Source organism: Staurois parvus, unplaced genomic scaffold, assembly GCF_062004578.1.
Source record: "Staurois parvus isolate SC_StPar_1 unplaced genomic scaffold, SC_StPar_1.0 ptg001146l, whole genome shotgun sequence".
NCBI classification, from domain to species: domain Eukaryota; kingdom Metazoa; phylum Chordata; class Amphibia; order Anura; family Ranidae; genus Staurois; species Staurois parvus.
Genome location: NW_028318942.1, coordinates 457,069 through 477,706, shown reverse-complemented (window position 1 = coordinate 477,706; position 20,638 = coordinate 457,069). Strand labels below are relative to the sequence as shown.

The 20,638-nt window shown below is 42.8% G+C and overlaps 1 protein-coding gene and 2 long non-coding RNA genes across 5 annotated transcripts; 1 reads left to right on the top strand and 2 right to left on the bottom strand.

Moving 5' to 3' along the window:
* Positions 1-857: 857 nt before the first annotated feature.
* Positions 858-4,749, bottom strand: LOC149439217 (uncharacterized). The gene is made up of 2 exons (XR_016307846.1): positions 4,577-4,749; positions 858-4,473 (listed from the first exon to the last, which is right to left on the bottom strand). It is a non-coding gene; the product is annotated as an uncharacterized LOC149439217 (long non-coding RNA).
* On the top strand, positions 4,166-19,576 carry LOC149439216 (CD48 antigen-like). Of its 3 annotated transcripts, none has more exons than XM_089659281.1 (5): positions 4,166-4,295; positions 11,402-11,713; positions 16,094-16,148; positions 18,318-18,398; positions 19,372-19,576. In XM_089659281.1, the coding sequence occupies exons 1-5, from the start codon at positions 4,241-4,243 to the stop codon at positions 19,406-19,408; spliced, it is 540 nt and encodes a 179-aa protein (XP_089515407.1). In that variant the 5' UTR covers positions 4,166-4,240; the 3' UTR covers positions 19,409-19,576. The 3 variants fall into 3 exon arrangements, with proteins under 3 accessions (XP_089515407.1, XP_089515406.1, XP_089515405.1); XM_089659280.1 differs by having other exon boundaries at positions 16,094-16,399; XM_089659279.1 differs by having other exon boundaries at positions 16,094-16,435.
* LOC149439215 (uncharacterized) lies at positions 16,063-20,266 on the bottom strand. Its single transcript, XR_016307845.1, has 3 exons — positions 19,910-20,266; positions 18,047-18,228; positions 16,063-16,125 (listed from the first exon to the last, which is right to left on the bottom strand). It is a non-coding gene; the product is annotated as an uncharacterized LOC149439215 (long non-coding RNA).
* Between the last annotated feature and the right edge of the window lie 372 nt (positions 20,267-20,638).

Sequence of the window (20,638 nt, the reverse complement as noted above, 5' to 3'; positions counted from 1 at the left end):
GGGGTTTTTGCCTTCCTCTGGATCAACTTTAGGCATAGGATTATAACTTTTTGTTATGGTTGAACTGGATGGAATTTAGTCATTATTTCAGCCAAACTAACTATATAACTATGTACCTATGTCTTGTTATTACTAAGGGCATATAGGCTGACATGTGTCAACTTTCTTGTATCTCCAATTTTTATACTGTGGTCTCTGATTATTAGTGTGAAGTGAAACAACAAGAAGCGCACCAACCTTGTGCATTACCTCAGTAACCAAAATTTATTTAGTAAAAGAATGGTACTCACAAACAGAGCTCTGAGGAAGAAGGCATGACCTTCGAAACGCGTCAACTGTACTGAGTACATACCCCCATGATGGGATTCGCACTGGCCTCTTGCCTTTGAAGTCCCTTGGAGGACTTACATGCCTGTTTTTATTCGCTGTTTGTGAGTACCATTCTTTTACTAAATACATTTTGGTTACTGAGGTAATGCACAAGGTTGGTGCGCTTCTTGACAGTTTTGCTTGGGCTTCCCCAGCCTTGGTTTGGAGCTGCACGACCTTGTATACTCCGGTGGTTTCTTTTTTGGAGTTTGATTTCATCTACTCACCACCGGCCTGGGTCCCGGAGCGCAGGAGAAATCGCATTTGGTTCATTGCTCTGATTATCCAAAGAGCATCCATGGTCGTGCAGATCCTTCCTTACCTTACTATTGCATGCAGCCGAGCAACTGTGGATCGGGAACTTGTGGCTCTTCTTTATCCAGGATATATGGGTAGTAGCACTGTTGTGTGTACTTCAGGGAATATTGTTTATAGGAGAAATTGTATAAATGGACTTTATAGGCACAGAAACTATATATGCAGAAAGATAAGATCAATGTTCCTTTATTCAACATCACATCACATATAGACAGTTTTCTGATAAAATGTTGTTGTACAATATACCCACAATGAATGTCCCAAAGCCCACCATATATTCAAATAGATGACAACCAGTGATACAGCGTGGACGTTACCACCAAAGTACTCCTGTGGGGGGGTGAGGACCATTCAAAGACCATTCAAAGGGAATGCCCGACATGTTTCACAATGACAGTTGCTTCCTCAGGGGATATTTATATATCTAAAAGAAATACATATACTTATGCAGGCCATAGATGGGGAGAAAAACGGCCGATTTTTCGTCCGAAAATAAAACCGGCCGATTATCTTATCGTTAGTGGACGATGTTGTCGGCCGTTTTTCGTGTATTTTGGACTTTCAGATTATCGGTGATGTTGGAAAATTTTCGAAAAACGCCCGACTTTATCCTCATTGATGGTCAAAAACGAATGATCGTTTTCCGAAAAAGGATCACAAAGGCCACAAAATGACATCATTTCCCGTTATAGGTTACTCATTAATCGGCCGATTTTCGTAATAATTGGTGGTCAGGTAAGTTTTTTAGACCGACCGATAGTTCGTTAATCGGCCGAAAATCTGCCGTTTTTCTCCTCATCTATGGCCTGCATTAGACAAAAAGAAAATTATAACAGCAACATAAATTAGCATTGTTAGAGAGTTTAACAATTACAAAATGGGCCATTAGACACCAGACAGCAGTGGACCCTTCAAAAACAGGGAAAGGCCTCCTCTTAATCCAGGACAGGGGGAGGAAACTCCAAAAGTAAGGTATTGGGGTGCAATCAACCACATAGCAGGCTGCAAAGCCAGAGGAATCCTCAAGGGACTTAGTTCACATATATAGAAAACAGAAGTTGAGGAGCCAATTGTGGCCTAGGGAAAACTATTAATATAGACTAAGAACACCGCCTCCTACTCAATGATGTTAATACATTGAGACTAGCTTCCTAGGGAAATGTTTAACCTTATAATATAGTAAGGCTGATACAAACATATTCTCCCATCAAAAGATTAGGAAATAACTCCATCACTTGCAGTCCCAGAAAAAGGGGGGCCCTGTCCTCAATGGAAAACACCAGAAGGCCGGGAGGGGAAAAGAAAGGTCCATAGGCCTACAAATAATCGGACACATAATCACCACATTAGTATGGATACCAAGTCATCTAAAATCACATTCCTTTAGAAGAGAGAATAACATACCGGTCAGGGCAGTGTATATGACCACTAGTCAAGGTTATATGGTTGTAAAAAATGCCCGAAAAGGCCATAACCATGTCCACACTGTACATATCAGTCCCACATTAGCAGTCCACCGCCACGTGGCATACAAAGGCCAAAAAGCCTAAAAGGAGAAACAAATCAAGTTGTACATTCTTGTTAGTATCTCCCCAAGACAATGTAAAGCAAATGGCTCCCTTGGATCAAAGTTAGCTTACCAGTACTTGGCCATAAGGTCGCAAAAATGGAACCACTATCAAGGGCTACCGCACCGGGTGGAGTATGGCGTCACCGGGCCCGGCTGCAAGTGACTGCACAGGTGCGATGTTCCTGCACATGCGCTAATTCAAAGAGGGCAGATCTCAGGGAAAAGAAACAGTGCATGCACAAGGAGGGACAGATCAGAGTATCCGCCCCACCTAAACATTGATGCCCTGTCCCAACAGCCCAGAGAAGGCTTGGAGCGAGGCGACAGTAATGGTGTACATTGACACGGCCAGTAAAAGTTAACTGGAGTTCAGTGTCTTGCTCAAGTGTACACGATGTACATAGTGAAAAGTATACCTTAGGCCGCTGCTCCAAGCTGTGGATGGAAGGAAAAAGATCACCCCACTGGCAAGTGAGAAGAAGGGAGCATGAGTCCAAGTGATTCCAGTGTCAGCCAATACAAGAGAAAGGAGGAACACTGCTCAACTGACTCCAGGAGTCCAATGTTGAGAAATGGCCTCAGCCACCATTCTGGCCACGCCCTCTTACGCTTTTTGACTGGGGCTTGGTCACAGAGGTGTATACCATGTACAGCAATCTCTAAAGATGGAGATCTGTCTTAAGGTCACAGTATCCTGAAAGCAGCCTTTGCCTTGCCAGGGGTCATTGATGAGCATGATACAGTAAAGTTACCCCATGTGCAAGGTGGGTGACCCCTGTCCAGGATGCCTAGTGTAGCCCAGAACAACCCATCCCAGCGGTAGGTCACTTATGTGACCCATACTTGGTGCCCAATGAGGAAGGGAACATGAAGAAAGTCCAACCTTCCTACACCCTCACACACTTTCTCGTACATGCAGTATCACATCAAGTAGTAAAATAAAACGAGACCTTCAAAATATTAGAGTGGGTGGGCAACCTGCGGCTCTCCAGCTGTTGTGGAACTACATTCTCCATGAGGCATTGCAAAGACCGGAAGTTACAAGCGTGACTCTACAGGTCCCGTGACACATTGCAAAACTGACAGTTACAGCTAGGCATGATGGAACTTGCAGTCCTGCAACAGTTGAAGAGCCGCAGGTTGCCCACCCCTGAACTAGAGCTACCTTTCAGCCGTTCTCTTAAAGCTGAACACCACGTGGATATAAAAGGCACACATTAATACAGTATTCTATTCATTAGAACATCCCTAAAAGTATTTTCTTTATGCCAGCAGTTCAAGTACCTAATTTTGAGTTGGTATCATCTGCTTACAGTCCCCTGTACAGCAGAGCTCAAGCTCAGGGAGGAAGAAGCAGCACAGTGAGCCAGTAGAATGTATTGCAGTGCTCATGTTCTATCAAGAAACATGCTGATTGGAGAAGACAGCAGAGTGTCAGAGAGATGATCTTATCAGGCTGCTGCTTCACCTTTCAGAGTCCAATAACAGGCTAAAGAGAGAGACAAGACCTGAAAAAGCGTTCCTAAACTGCAGCACAGAACATTTAGGTCTCCAGCCTGACAGTGGTATGCTGTGTAGCAGAGATGTGTAACTCTCAAGACAGGATGAACACAAAGTGAAATCAAATGGCAGGTAAACAATTCAAATTCAATTCAGCCTTTAAGTGTACCTTTACGAAGAAAAATGTTTTTCATGATATTTACAACATTATCATTTATAACATTTATATTGATAACAGTATTTTCATCAAGATGATCTCTCTAACCCATAAATCTAAAAGACTATATAGCTTTCTATACAGCCGTGCTCAGGGTAATATGACACTAAGGACCTTTATTCAGTGGGAGGAAGTATGCAGCATATTTTAAAGCTGCAACCTATAATGTTCTGACAACTGACACAATACGAGGAAAACGAAAGGAACGCGTGTGTTACAGTTGATCATGTTTGTTAAAAGCTACAAAGTATGTGCTAAAGAACAATATGAGGATACTGCACATAATGACCATGCCCCTAATGCTTTCTTATGTTGCTTTGGGTGAGTAAAACCTGTGTGATTAATTCTAATTCCTATCTGTTTTAAATAGAATTGAATTTCTCGGTTTCCTTCTATTTAATGAAAATGTAAAGGAGGGGACCAGTGTTAGGCAATGGTAATGAGTCTGTGTCATATTAACACACCAAGATTGTCCATGCTTCAGCAAATACAGTGCAACCTGGAGAGGAGAAAATGAATGCAGAGTCAGCATGACTAAGAGAGACACAAGACGGAGAAGGGTTAAAATATGTAGTAAGTGCTGTAGGGGGTGTAGTTCTTACCTGACTAGAGGCTGTAGGTTGGATGGGCTGGCTGGAGCCGCAAGGGTGGTCCATTGCAAGGGTTGCTGGATCATCATTCTAGAAAGTTTAGGCGAAGAGGAAACTTCCATTCCCTCCTGCCCTGTGCTCAGGGTTCCTGGTGTATTCGGGGTTGTGGGGTAGTATTTTTGTGGTTACGAATTTCTATTAAAAGAAAAACAAAAAAGGAATAAATGTCACAGCAGCTTGATGGGTCTGGGGATCTTTGGAGGTGTCAGTAGTTAACGATGTTAAAAAATTTGGGGCCCATCTAGGGTATGGTGCTTCCGATTGATTGGGTATTGGTGGTTCTTCCAGGAGCTAGGTCCCCTGGGGGAAAATCTAAGAATGTGTGAGTAATAACGTCTTTGAGCCGGTTGGGGACGGCTGAGGACACGGGTGATTATAGTCATAAAAGTGTGCCTTAAGGACACCCAATAACCCCCTCCTGGTTGTATTGTTGAAATTGTTTTAATTGATGTGATTTATGCTTTTGTTAATAAAAGGGCTGCTCTGGTCGTTTAAGCCCTTGATGCCGGGCGTACGCAAATATGCGGCCTCTCGGTGGCTGGTCCTTGATGTCGAGAGGCCGCATATTTGCGTACCATTTGAAAATACATATGCCCTGCGTGCTCCCAGCACATATGTCAGTGTCTCACGGAAAGGTCCTGATCTCCCCTTACGATCAGGACCTTTTCTGATCATGTGACCGCCCTGACAGCAAGGCGGTCACATGACCCTAAAATCCCGCCCCGCCTCCCAGCATCTGAAACCCCTTAAAGGGCCGGTAGGCGCCGGCGCTAAGTGTTTAAACTTATGTCATGCAGTTTGGTGTCATTATTGAAAATGTTTACGGACCAAAGTTGACGAACACTTTAGTCATGTATACTGATACACCGCTGGTAAATAATATTATCAATTAAAACACTCTTAAAATGAAATACAATATGGTTAATATATGTGCCCATTTCTTGGGGACAGTCCCCATTTTGAAGTGCCTGTCCCCGGAAAACATGCACCCCTGATAGTGTGCCCGATAGCCCAGCCGTGTAGCTTACTGTGCAAGTGCCAACCCAATATGGAATCAATGAAGTCATTTGCATTTTTCATCTTGATCTCCTAAATTTGCATGCAGATCTTGGTGCCTCTTGGGCCTCGTTCACAAGGGTGCACTAAAGCGTACAATCGTGTGATGGCCAAGTTTACCAGAATGGGGACACACAGGAGTTCTGTGTGTAGGCATGTGACTAGTGGGGTATGTGACCATTAGCTTTTCTGTTTCACCATGGTCTGGTACTAGTTAAACGTCTGGTGCTAGCAGACCTGTGAGCACTGTGCTGTGTGGTGTGCAGCGGAGAGAACACACAGAGATGGAGTGCGGTGAACGGAATATATTGAAAACCTTCCAACAGAGTATAACGAGACCCAACGGGTGAGCACAGCCCTCCAGTGCCACTTGCAAGAGTTGCAACAGAGATGCTGCGGCTTGAATGTTGCTAACAGCGTCTGCAAAGCGGGATGGAAGTTTGGCCTGAACGGTCCGACCCAATAGAGAAGGCTTTCACCGACTCCTCCCAAACCTTTCTCTAGCACTCTCCTTGCCAGATGGGGAACCTGTCCCTACTCTAGTCACTCACAAAATGTACATCAAATCATGGGGCCAGAGGCTTAAAGTGATATTAAAGGCTTGAATTAAAAAAAAATGTGTTATACTTACCTGCTCTCAGTGCATTTCAGATCCTCCTCTTCTCAGGTCCCTCGCCGGTGCTCCTGGCCCTTCCCTCCTGTTGGGCTCCCCATTGCAAGCAGCTTCCTATGGGTGCACCCGAGCAGGCACATTCCTGATCAGCTTCTCCATGTGTCCATTTACAAATGGAGCTGTGTATCAGCCCTGCCCCCTCTCTCTTCTGATTGGCTCACTGGCTGTCTCAGCCAATGAGGAGAGGGAGTCCTGGGTTAGCCGAGACTCCAGTGCACATTGCTGGATCCAGAGGGGGCTTAGGTGAATATTAGGGGGGCGCTGCTGCACAGAAAAGGTTTTTTACTTTCATGCAAAGAATGCACGAAGGTAAAAACCTTGGGCCCTTACAACTACTTTAACCACTCAAAGTGGTTGTAAAGGCTTAAGGTTTTTTACCTTCATGCAATCGATACACTAAGGTAAAAAACCTTCTGTGTGCAGCAGTGCCCCCAGTACCCTCAATACTTACCAGAGCCTCATCACAATCCAGCGATGTGCATGATGCCTTGGCTGTCCCAGGTCTCTGCCTCCTCATTGGCTGAGACATCTGCTGACAACTGCCCAGCTGTCACTTGTCCTTCACTCCTCTCCCCCTGGGTGATCGGTGATTTTTTCCCCCCATGTTCCATCCCCACCCCACTTTTCTCTGCAGCAAGATCACCAAGGAGCCGGAGAGCAGAAATCCAGGCACAACATGGCTCCTATGACAGGAGTTTAAGAAGAGGCTGTGGCTGGAGGAGTGGATCCTGGCAGCTCATCCTTCTCTATGACTGCCAGGTGAGAGTAACAATCATATGGCATCTCTCACTTTCAACAGATCTTTCTTTATATTTCTCCCTCTCTCTCTTTCTCTCTCTCCTACAGCTCTTTCTTTATATTTCTCCCTCTCTCTCTTTCTCTCTCCTACAGCTCTTTCTTTATTTCTCTCTCTCTCTTTGTCACGGATTAAACACACGCCCACGGCGACTAGCTAACCAAGGCGTGCACTGCGACTGGGATAAAAAAGGAATGAGGGGGACTTTGAGCATATAAGACTGGCCTTGATACTTTCACAGCCTGCACTGCCACTGGCCACCACTAGAGGGAGACTCCACTCCAATCCAGCTGGCTGACCGCACAAAGGCAGATACAAATCTTCTATACAATCGGGTGCACTCTAAGGGTTGGGAGCAGTCTACCAATTAGCACACCTTTCTAGGATTCCTCCAGCTAGTCTACAAGCTAGAACCCCGGTGTTAATCACTCTTCCACTGTCCGAACACCCCCACACCAGACACACAACAAACGGCAGCTTGCCACCACCGAACAGATTGTCTGCAGACTGGTCTGCTGGGCCACCACACACACACAGATCTCTGGCAGGTCTGGTACTTTACAATCTGCATGCAATCTGCCAACACGCAGTGCAATTGCATACAGATTGGCAATGAACTTAGACCGAGCACATAGACACAACAATGCAACAATCTCTCTGGAGTTATGAATGCAAGCTTAAGTACCCACAAGTCACTTATTAATTTCATGATAATATCCCGCAAGTGGGCAGTGCATAAAAAATGTACAAAGAAAAAAGTGTTACAGAAAATACAAAAAGACACACAATTGGCTCTTCACTATTAAATGAAAAGGGAATAAAAACAGAAATAAAACTTTTACCAAGATTTTTCCTGCGACTGGAGCAAGTCAAAGAAAGTCCGAGATTCGCCAGTCAGATGGAACCGGCTCCATACGAATCACTCCGTCCATATCTCAGGGTCCTCAATTTATTGAAATATGGATGTGGGCTGGACTTTAGCCCTTGGTCAATCAACTCTGTGGGTGTTTCTGAACCAGCCCACAGGATGTTCTGTGTTCTGAAGTGTCCAATCTCGAATGGGACAGAAACAGTCTAGATCACTGGGTCAGGGATAGGATTTCCGACACCAGCGCATCATTCCGATCGCAACACTATCAATCATTGTTCACCTGTCGCAATCAGGCACCATATAGCCATGTTGTGTGTTTCTCTGGGATTCTACAGAGGCTACATATACAGTTTTACATGTAGATGTTGCCTAAAATGTGTCCAATCAGAAGGAATTATTTTCATATCTCCGTAACTAATATTTTAGCTTTTATAAGAGATGAAATAGATTCCTCTGATCTGTGGATATCAATCAGAGCTGGCAGACATATCGGAGCCCTCTCCTGGTCCCTTGCGGTTTCTTGAAGCCAAAATGGCTAGAGCTCTTCTTTTAGATTTCAAGAAGGTGGCAAACCCTGGCTACAGAGGTGAGAAAGTTGTATTGGCACCTCCATGTCACCTCTAGCCTGGAAGCTGCTCTGTCCTTTCAGATGCTAATTGGTGAACATATGTCTATGACTGAAATACTGAACACTTATCTGTAATAACACGAAACTAAACTAGATCTGCAATTACATATTTCTACTGATCATATCACATCTCAACTACCCGACTTTCTTCTTCTCTCTTTTTCTCCCTCCCTCTTTCTTTCTCTCTCTTTCTCTCTCTCATTCTCTCTCTCTCTCTCTCTCTCTCTCTCTCTCTCTCTAGCTTGCTCTTTCTCTCTCTCCCTTTCTCCCTCTCTTTCTTTCGCTCCCTTATTTCTCACTCTCCTTTCTCTCTCTGTTTCTCTCTTTTTTCCCCCTCTCTTTTTTTCGCTCTCTCGTTGGGGGGGGGGGGGGGGGGGCACATATCCAAGGCAAGATTATAGCCTGTATTAAAGAGGCAGTAAATTCATCAAAGACTTGGAGTGTTTAGAAAATAACATGGGGAAATGAATCTGTCCAGCCACAAAATTAAGTCATCAATCCACGTGTAGCTCTCACAACCTGTCTGTTCCCCAGGCTCCCGAGCGCTGACTCTGAGCTTCAGGTGATACTGTGAGAGATGCAAGTGGATTGATAAGACTTAATTTTGTGACCAGACATATTCATTTTCCCCATTTTATTTTCTAAACTTTGATGAATTTACTGCCTCTTTAATGCAGGCTATAATCTTGCTTTGGATATGTAAAGGAGGAAATACAATACTGGTGCACAAGATGAAACTGTTCTGAAATCCTGGCCACAACATGGAAGAACGTTGCATAAAAACCCATTCTTATGAAGCTGAGAAAAAAGGGTTCCCTTGTCCAGCATATCTCTTCCTCATGTTTCTCCATTTAGACAAGGATCTTTCTCAGAATGCTATAATGGGATAATAACCAGATTAAAAAAAAAAAACCTATATACAACCATACACCACACTGGGGCTTAGGTCTGATGGAGGAGCTTACTGTGCAAGCTCTGAAACGCGTAACCTCCCCCATCTCCTGTCCATGCCTCATTTTGGAAACAAAGTCATCCCTGCTCTAGCTTCCTGACTCACACGGACCGTGCTGCCGCTGGATGGCTGGATGTTCTACCAGGAACTACAGATATTATACGATGAGCCTTTTAACACTTTTTTCTCTATAAGTGCAATTCATAAATTGTCTATTATTAAATTGTCAATACTACACTTAGAGGCGCCTTCCTTTTCTTTATGTTCATTGCATTAGAGCCTTGCCTCCACTCTAAGAAAGCTGCCTCAGTGTTATTGCTTCCATCCATCCATCCCTGATATCCATCCGGCACCTCTATCCCATAGCCACAGAGGTTGTGTTCTCTAACGAGAGCTCCCTATGGAAAATATATTTTCTGCTGCCTGGATCAAGTCAGCATTAGGGCAGGAGCGTACGGATGACATCATGATGTTGCCATTCATCAAAAAAGCAGTAGTAGTTTTCCGCACATCGCTCCAGGACTGTCATATCTGCAGGGAATTGAAGTTATTATTAGGGCCTGTGCATTGCCTTGCAAATACACTTCGGATATTTGTATTCTGCTGAGATGATACTGCCATCTTGTGTCTAATTAGTACATTACTGGATGTTCACCATACATGGTGCAGATATGGACCTTCAGAACGTGAGCGCATTTCTTATATTTTAATGTGCAATAAAAGTTTTAAAGGGTAAAGCACTATTGTGAGTTTTTTTTTAATGAAGAACACGGCTGAGCCTGAGTCGGTCATCTGGAGGGACCATCCTTTGGAGCTATTATTCAGCTATTTGATCTTCAGAGTCCACATATTTGGGACCAAAAGCATAGTCAGACCAAAACATTGTATAATGTGTGGTCACACTGCTGGAGGTGAGCAGATATACGGTGGAAGATGTTTTGCACTGGAATTCCTTAACAGATTCACACGGTGGTCGTTATACCAAGGAGGGTTCATGAGAGAACACAAACTTTTGGACTGCGATATATCATTTTAATTTTTTTTATATATTGTTTATATTTTTTGGGGGACTATATATTTACTTTATTTTTTTGGTGTCATTATTTTTTGTTTTTTGCTATCACCATTCTTTGTCTATATATTTTAGAGGTGTGTGTATATTTAGATGTAGCGCAGCCATATTTCATTGTTATTATTCAAGTCAGCATTGTTACTGTTCCAAGGCACTTTCTGTAAATACTGTGACCATAAGATTTCCTACGTTGCACACCTTGTAAAATTAAATGTTCTGAAACAGCATTAAGAATTTCCAATATGTTGCAAAAAATGGTAAACAATATTTAAAATTTTTTAGCTTTTATAAATAGTTTATACAGATTCCAGAAATTGTCTGCTTGAGCTGATTGTAGCCATATTAGTGCACTTGTGACAGAAACAAATGAGTACTGTCCATGATACTTTTTTATTTGTACAAACATACAATTCTTAGGACAGGTTTCAGGGTATGTCCCCTACTTTTTCTAACCATTCCTGTGTACATTTGTTTGTGTGTGTTTTTTGTTTGTTTGTTTTTCCCACAGAGATTGTTTCTTTGAATATTTTGCTAAAACTTTGTGAAATGCTACTGCTTGGACCTTGAAGAAGGGGACATACCCTAAAAGCTTGTCCTAAAAATTGTATGTTAGTGCAAATAAAAAAGTATCACGGACAGTACTCAATTGTTTCTGTCAAATTGTCTGCAAACTGTAAGAACAGTTTCCCATATAATAAGTAAGCAAATTGTGATTTTGTGTTATTGCAGGTGGAAATCAGACACTTACTCGCATTACAAATGACCACGTTGAACTATCCGTTAAACGGAGGTGGTCAGTGCCAACAGGAAGCATCATCTGGCATTTGGAAGCTAACAGGACGAAAATCAAGATAGCGGAGTTTGAAAATAATATTTCGATATTTCACCATCCACAATACAATAAACGTCTAGAGCTATCTAATAATGGAAAAAAACTACATATCAAAAACCTAAGGATGGAGGACAGTGGGAGCTATGTGTGCACAATCACCCTGACAAACCATGAACAGCATAAAGAAAAGTTTAATCTTGTGCTTTATGGTATGTACTCCCATTAATTGCTTTAATAAATCTTAACATGCAGAGAATATTTAAATTCATTTTCTTTAATTTTCCTACTCAGAATTAAAAGAAATTTTTTTTTTTTAATTTCCTTTTAGTCACGTAAATATTAAATGTGATTATTTGCTTTTTATCCCTCCGTACAATATGTGGACTTTCAGTTAGACAGAGGCAGTGAAAACAGCACACAATGCTGGGCTTACCTATAAAAAAAAAGTTTGCTCTACACAATGTCATGGGAGCTCCCTGGTTTATTTGTAAAATATAGATTCTATACAAGTATTCAATATATTTAAAAGATCACTTTGTAAACTTATAAACTTTTTTTTCCCTCTAGCTTTGTAGACCAATCCTTGTTAGGTCTACTGGACAGGAAAAGTATGGACATCTTCAGATGGAAAAACCTGACAGAGGTTTTGATCATTCCTTTCCCTAAAGAAGATGTGGCTAGAAATGTGTTGGCTTAAGATATACTTTAAGAGGTCCTTATCAAGACCTATTTATTCAGTTTTATGCTTATGAGCAGCTCCCAAATATTTACATTGATTTGTGGTATTTTAAGTGTGGCCAAAAAACTAGATTTTTTTGTGCAAGTCATACACTATATTGCCAAAAGTATTGAGACACCCCACCAAATCATTGGATTCAGGTGTTCCAATCACCTCCATGGCCACAGGTGTATAAAATTAAGCACCTAGGCATGCAGACTGCTTCTACAAACATTTGTGAAAGAATGGGTCGCTCTAGGAGCTCAATGAATTAAAGTATGGTACTGACTTAGGTTGCCACCTGTGCAATAAGTCTATCCATGAAATTTCCTGGCTACTAAATATTCCACGGGCAACTGTTAGTGAGATTATAACAAAGTGGAAGCAACTGGGAACAACAGCATCATGGTCAGCGCATGATGAAGCACACAGTGTGCAGAAGTTGCCAACTGTCTGCAGAGTCAATAGCTAAAGACCTCCAAATTTCATGTGGCCTTCAGATTAGCACAACAGTGCATAGAGAGCTGCATGGAATGGGTTTCCATGGCCGAATAGCTGCATCCAAGCCTTACATCACCAAGTGTAATACAAAGTGTTGGATGCAGTGGTGTAAAGCACGCCGCCACTGGACTCTAGAGCAGTGGAGATGTGTTCTCTGGAGTGGCCAATCACACTTCTCTATCTTACAATCCGATGGAGGTGTCTGGGTTGCCAGGGGAAAGGTACTTGCCTGACTGCACTGTGCCAAGTGTAAAGTTTGGTGGAAGGGGGATTATGGTGTGGGGTTGGTTTTCAGGGGTTGGACTTGGCCTCTTAGTTCCAGTGAAGGGAACTTTTGAGGCATCAGCATACCAAAACATTTTTGCCAAATTCATGCTCTCAACTTTGTGGGAAGTGTTTGGGGATGGCCCCTTCCTATTTCAACGTGACGGCGCACAAGTGCACAAAGCAAGGTCCATGAAGACATAGATGACCGAGTTTGTGGTGGAGGAACTTGACTGGCCTGCACAGATTCATGACCTCAACCTGATAAAACACCTTTGGGATGAATTAGAGCGGAGACTGCAAGGTCCAATATCAGTGCCTGACCTCACAAATACCCTTCTGGAAGAATGGTCAGACATTCCCATAGACACACTCACAAACCTTGAGGACAGTTTACCCAGGAGAGTTGAAGCTGTTATAGCTGCAAAGGGTGGACCAATTTAATATTGAACACTTCGGACTAAGATTGGGATGACATTAAATTTCATGTGCGGGTAAATGCAGGTGTCATAATACTTTTGGCAATATAGTGTATGTTAAAAAAAAATTCCCATAAAACTGCTAACAATCACGCAATAAGTAAAATATTTTCTAGTGATACCAGGAGGTTCTTAGGGTTCCACAGTCTTATGAATTCCTCTTTCAGATACAATTGTAAAATGACTTTAGTAGTTTGGTAATCTTGACTGACTGTAGATGGGTTGCCTATTTCAGCCTAGTTAGGAGCTGTCCCAGCCAGGAGGGATAGAATTAATATGTTTTCCTTGGTGGGCTTCTGGGGTTCGACCCACTGCTCCTGTGTAAATATGAAAGAGACAGAGGTACGGGTCCTGGGGTCTTTCCTCGCTGTCATTCTCATGGATGATGCCATTGTCAGAGTTCATCCTGTCAGCCTGCTGTGTCCTGCCAAGTTCGGAGTGCCTACTACTGTGTGTCTAGTCATAGAAGCCTCCAGCAATGTAAAGGAACTGCTGGGACTTCTCTGAAGTCACTTGTTGCTGGATACTCCCAAGATGGACTCTTTCCTGTACAGGTATGCTGGGGCAGCCACAAACTGTAGATAGGGTAGGGACTAGGGATGTTTGCGAAAAACTGTTACCATTATCATCTGTAATGTTTAAGTTATTTCAGGTAAAGCTTTTGAAATGTTGTCCTTTGCCTGGTCTGAAGTTACTAAAGGAGTGTATGCAAGTATCTGACACCTAGACTACAGGTCAGTTAAAATACATTGGGGTATGAAGACAGCTCCGTACGAGTTAACACAGTGTGGAGAACAAAGAAGTGGTTACCTAGGGTAACAAAGGTTTCACATGCAGTCATGTGTACCTGTGATAGGTGGGTTAGCTTCTGGCAGGAGGAATTGTGAGCACTCTCCTCATGAGTGCTCCATCTTCCATAGCAACGGGAAAAGACAGAACTACAGAGGTCCCCAGCTTGTGCACAGGTACGGAAGAGGAAGAGTTATGTGGAGTGCACACATGGAGTCTGCATTTGGTGCACAGTGGGACCCCATTCCATTACTGGGAGTGAGGTAGCAGAGATAAGCTGGTTAGGTGCAGAGAGCATAGGCTCTGCTTGTCCCTCCTAAATGCAACAAGTGAAGAAGTGGTGTATATTAACATCAAGAGGGTCAACTAGAGTTCAGTCATCCATTTAAGTAAATGTTCCCCATGTGTAATGCAGTGACCCTATCCTAGGTGCCTAACATAGCCCAGAAGAACCCACCCCAAGGTAGGCCTCCTATGTGACCTACACTTGGCACCAAAAGAGGAAGGGAACATGGAGGAGGTACCACCTGCCTACCCTACATGCCCACCTGGAAGAGATCTGGTAGTGGCAAGAGAATATGAGTCTGATGTTCCACAGTGACGCAGTCAATGCTAACCATTCTAAATGCATGAGAATCCAGACCATCCTTGGTTCTTTTTCTCAGTCTTTTAAAGCTTTGTACATTTATGATGTTAGCCATGGGTTCCTAGTATATGCCAGCAGGTTAAACAACCCCAAGGTTTTTAAAAAGCTCCCTCACAATTTTTCTGGATCTGCCACCATGACGTATTTAGGTAGTATTTATGCCAAACAATATTATCACTCAGTCCATATTATCTGTTTCCAAAAATTCATATGGAGAAATTACAGATCATCAAAAAAAAAAAAAACTACATAGGATGTAATTGTCAGGGCTCCCGGGTGTGACCAGAGGTGTGTGACTGACGCAGGGAAACGCAGGCTTCAGATATGTTATAAACAATGTAATTTATTAACACTAACAATACAAACATAAACGCAGTGCAATACTAAAACATAACACAGTGCAAACAAACCAAACCAACCACCCACAGATAACAGTACATACAATGCAAGCGTCGTTAGGCAGGCCGGGTCAATATCAATCGGGCAGGTAGGTACAGGGGGAGCAAGCGGAGAATGGTCGGAGTCACAAGCCAGGTTCAGCAGGTAGCGGGCAGCGTGGTACAGAGGGTCAGGCAGAGGAGAATGGTCAGACAAGCCAGGGATCAGGAGCAGGAGAATGGTCAGACAAGCCAGGGATCAGAGCAGGGTCAGCAGAGAATCAGACAGGAACAGGGAACAAGGAGCAGGAACAGGATACAGGGCCCAGGAGAAACACAACACCAAGGCAGAGTCTGCAGGTCTGAATGTCCCTTAAATACACCAGTATAATTAGTTCCAGGTGTTTGACTGGCTGCAAGGTTGAGTCTCTGATTGCTGGGAGCACCCGCTGGCCAGCCCTGGTACTGCAGCTCATAAGGCAGCTGAGTCCCACTATTGCTGGCCAGTCCATTCCTGACAGTAATAGCTTGGGAGTTGAGCCGCGATCTTGCCTTTTTGGAGTATTGTCAAAGCTGCTGAACTCACCAACATTTATCCACAATTCATTGTTAGACTTTGGGTAGAATACTTTAGAAAGTTGAAGTATGTGTATGATTTTTATGACATAGTTACATTGGTCCAGCTTGGACCAATATTTAGCAATTTTACCAACATTATTGACACTCTTTCTTCACTGAAGTGAAAGCATCCATAAAATATAATATTGTAAATACAATTGCATACCTTTCAATTAAACATATATTTTTGATTGCAGATCCTGTTCCAGCCCCAACTATAAAAACCAAACTGGAGGAGAGAACAATCGACAGGTGTAATGTGACTCTTTATTGTTCTGTTCCAACCAACATACTATCTTTATCCTATAGCTGGATATACAGACACAAAGACTCTGATTATCAGTTATATAATAATACTAAAGACACAATCAAGTTATTGCTCCAGCCAGAGTCCAGGAACATGGAGGTCATGTGTATAGTACACAACCCTGTTGACCAGAAAAATAGCTCTAAATATGTATCTGGTTGCTCAGTTAATGAACACTCCAATTTCCTAATGAAAGGTAAGACATGCACGTACATCATACAACAAAGAAAAAGTACTTAAAGGATTGCTAAGACAAAAAAAAAGAAAAAAAAACATTTTGAGGAAAGTATTGATGACACCCATGCTATTTATGTAGGAGATGATTCCAACACTTATATAGAAAGTAATATAGGTAACTTTAGAACTTTTATATGTTCAATATGCCACACTACGTAGCCAGATAGGTGACGCTACTATATGAATTTAAGCTTTGCTGATTCCTGCATCACCTGCCCGCTTATTGGTGGGTGTACCTCCTGTGCAATAATGGTATTTGTCCAGTAAACAGTCAAATGAATTTGTCTACTTGAAGTAGGCTGAGTGTGACACCATGGTTTCCAGTGATGTTTTGAAAGGTGGTGGTAGTTGGGGGGGGTTGTGAATCACAAGGCTAACAACAAACTGTTCCACTATTACGGTTCTCTCTTTTATTTTAATATTATCAGAATCCATTATATTCGTAGGCATGTGGCTTATTTGCGGTACCAAGGAGCCACAGCTACTGCGTATTTTTGCCCAAAGGCATGTATTACAGGATTTACTGTATGTGGTTATATGTGTGTAAATGTCAGTACTTGCGTTATATTGTGCACATTTAACGTATTTCTCTGAATGCAAAAATTAGCTTTTTGAGAAAGACCTCTAAATGCATGCACGTGTAAAAGTAGGTAGTGTTGGTTATGTGTTAGAGAAGACACTGGTAGTGATAGCAGAATTCAGGCTTTACTTGTGTGGCTTAAGTTACAGACATACAGAGCACATTTCAGCAGACTGTATAACAGCAGACTTATTACAGCACATTACTTCCTGAAGAGATGATAGAGAAGAATAAAGAACCAGCAAGTTTTACACATACACAACTAGTAACCTTTAGCGTACAGTGCCATCTACTGGTCAAGTGATATTACCACAGAATACTGTATATAGTACATTATAGTACATACTGTTGTATTCCCAACAGGTAGCAGCATTTACACATGTATTCATACACAAGTATTCTGAAAGCATGTCTATGACCAGAATTATGCAGCAGCTGTGGCTTCTGGGTTCTACAAATACAGGCGTATTTAATTCTGTATGGACGTATGCCCCCATATACACACATGTGGAAGTGCCTTTAAAGTGCAACTAAAGTCCACAGCCATAGGTGTGCACAGCAAAGCTCAAACACATATGCGTGTGTATGTATATCTATTGTATAGTATATACTATGTATACATACAAGCTTCCTTATGGCCCACTGCCCTGTGGGCACAATATTTCCCTGCTTTCAGATTCAGAGCAGGGGCGGACTGACCATTAGAGCACTTGGGCACTGTCCGAGGGCCCAGGGTCAGTAGGGGGCCCCATGAGATGCCCCTGGTACCTTTCATTGGCTTTTTCATATGCTTTTTTGGGTGTGGGCGAGGACACAGGGGCCCCATGATCCCTTATTGCCCAGGGGCCCCATGAGTTGTCAGTCCGCCCCTGATTCAGAGTGAAAGAGAGGCTTCCACACTTCTCTTATAAGCAGAGCCATTCAGTGGGAGATCTTTCCAACACACCCATCAATAATGATAATGAGAACAGGGTGATTAGGGTGTGCCAAAGCACAACCGGCACACCCTGTACACATGGCACTTACCTCCTGTCCAGTGAAGTGATGACCACAAGCTTCCTCATGTCAGCTATAACTCTACAATCAGCAAAGTTCACGCTATAGGTCTGCTTAGTAGAGGATGTATCAGACTTCTGTAGAGGGACCAATGCTTTCACTCAAACAGAATGGGCCTTCTCTGCTTCAAGGGGCCGGTTTTTCTGTTCAGTCTGAAAGTTAATTTGGGCTTTGAGATCAATTAGTAGTACATCTTTTACTTAACTAATAAAAAAAACTAATTATTCTCTGTAATCTATAGAAATGGCCCGGAAACCCTATATTCTGGTGATTGCACCCATTATCGTCCTGGCATTCATGATATGGCTAATGAGATCAAGAGGTAACTTTTATTCTCTCACTTGCAAATATTTAGTTGCAGTTGTGTCTTACAGCAATACAACCAGAGATAGATTAGGGCAAAATGAGACCCTAAGCCAGGCATAGCTGAACCCCTGGACATCCACTGGGCTCTAGGCTCCTGCCTTGGTTGTCTTGTGGATGATCTAGCTCTGAACACAGCAAACACTTAAGATGGTATAACACAGTATACTTACAAGCAAAATGGGTTAGAGAAGCATCAAAGTTGGGACATCATGAAACAAAGCTTTGCATTTACATGTGGATGGAGCTTTTTATGCAGTGGCATACTGTCAATCATAATTTGATTTTTTTTTTTTTTTTTTTACAGAGACCTGATTTTTTTTTAGACACAGTAGGGAAAGTTGGAACCTCTGTTGGTTTTATTGCTGTTGCTGTAGCTTTTGAGGGTTTTTTCCCAAACTTTAGGTAAGCAAACTACTCCAACATACATAGGCAATAATACATGATTTTTATTAAAAAAGTGGTGAAGTTTTTTGTCAGGTTTCTTCACTGTTACTGCCCCCATTGGGGAGATCGCCTTTTTTCACTTTGGTCACAGAACAGGAATTTTTGGGAAATCTCCCTAATAGGGACAGGGATTGGAAAAAACCTTGCAGAGGTTTTCACCCTTCCCATTAAGACCAAAGCATAAACTTGGCATTAGAATTAGGTTAGGAGTTATACTGTAGCTGCTGACTTTTATTAAAAAGATACTTACCTGTCCAGGGTTTCAGCGCTGTCCTCACTGAGGCCCATTCTTCTCAGGTCTTCAGGTCCTCAGCACTACCATGTTTACTGTGGGAAGTCAGCTGTGACTTCTTGCAGCTTAAACTTGACTTTATAACCACTTTAATATTGATACTGCAGTCACACCTTCTTTTATCTTTTTAACAACACATACCTATATACTGAAAAACAGCAATCTCTAAAAGTCTGATTTATTTATTTCATAGGTGGCCGAAGGAAATGCAAGTGTTCATTCATGGGTGAAATGTTCAGGAATATTCAGGAATCTTTCAATAAACAGGAAAAAAGAACACAGTCACACACAGTGATCTAAGCAACCAAGAAGATAGTATTGTGAATCATTATCCATTGTGTAGTTGCAACTTACTAGCACTGTATAAATTTTCAATACAGTCTACCACTGGACTACCATCTGTGTGCTGCAGCTTAAATTCATCAAACCAGACTACATTTTTCCATTCTCCATGCAGTGTATGCTTTCTGTTCTTGGCTGACAAAAGTGGAACCATATGGAAGAACCTAATTCTGCTTGGAAAGGAGGCACTTCAATTTGAATATTGAAACTATGATGATTACAGTATTGGGAATGAACTGTTTAATTTACTGTGGCACCCCTCAGACCCCCGGGAACAGGGTGGTACCCCCAGTGACAGGGTGGGCTGACATTTATCTCAAGGGTAGATCTTTTAGGCAGAGTGGGACATGTGAACAGATGGGCACCAGTCACTTTAACGCAATCTGTACCTTCTAAGTAGCAACCATCTCCATTTAGAAACCACCACTTTCCAGTAGCAGCAGAGATAGTCAGGATGAGTCCACCGTCATGCTTTCCCAGGCTCTCCATAGGTTCCTGAAAGGAGAAAAGAAGCGCCTCTAAGTGCAGCAGAACCACTTTATTTTAGCACAAAAGTAGGAATACTCACATGTATGTTGAGTAAAACAGGCATGTTTGTATAAACTAGTGTGGAAACCAGTGTGGAACGGCTGTGACAGGTGCCTGGACATCCATGTCTCGCTGGACAAGCGTGGTAGCAGGAGGGAGACAGATGTGGAGCTGGCCGGCATTCACGTACTCCTCAAGGTGGCGTCTGGAACGCACGCTGAAGCGCAACGTCGGCGTAGGTGTGATGATGTCAGTGACCAGAATTCATTGCGACGCGTTCCGGAGCATGCGCTGGCCTCTATTGGCAAAAGCCCGCTCCTTTGTCAAGCATAGATTCCTATTCTTGAGGAGGGGTGTAGACTAAGGAGAAGGGAAATGACTTGAAGCTGATTACTGGAGCCTGGCTGGGGCTCTGGGAGACAAAAGGCAGATCAGAGCTGGACCCCAGCTTCAGGATTTTGTGGGGGAAATGTAATATGACAGCAGGGAGTGGAGTCACGGGCCCCTAAGACCTAGGGATTGGATTGCAATTGTGACCTCTACAACCCCTTGTCATGTACTTGATAGCAGAATGAAATGACAAAGTCAGC

What these genes read in the sequence shown, in the direction of transcription:
- LOC149439216 (XM_089659279.1), top strand. Translation starts at nt 4,241, where the DNA reads ATGAGGATACTGCACATAATGACCATGCCCCTAATGCTTTCTTATGTT. An exon ending in CATCATACAACAAAGAAAAA is followed by an intron (nt 16,436 to 18,317) that starts GTACTTAAAGGA and finishes TGTAATCTATAG; the next exon opens with AAATGGCCCGGAAACCCTAT. An exon ending in ATGGCTAATGAGATCAAGAG is followed by an intron (nt 18,399 to 19,371) that starts GTAACTTTTATT and finishes TTTATTTCATAG; the next exon opens with GTGGCCGAAGGAAATGCAAG.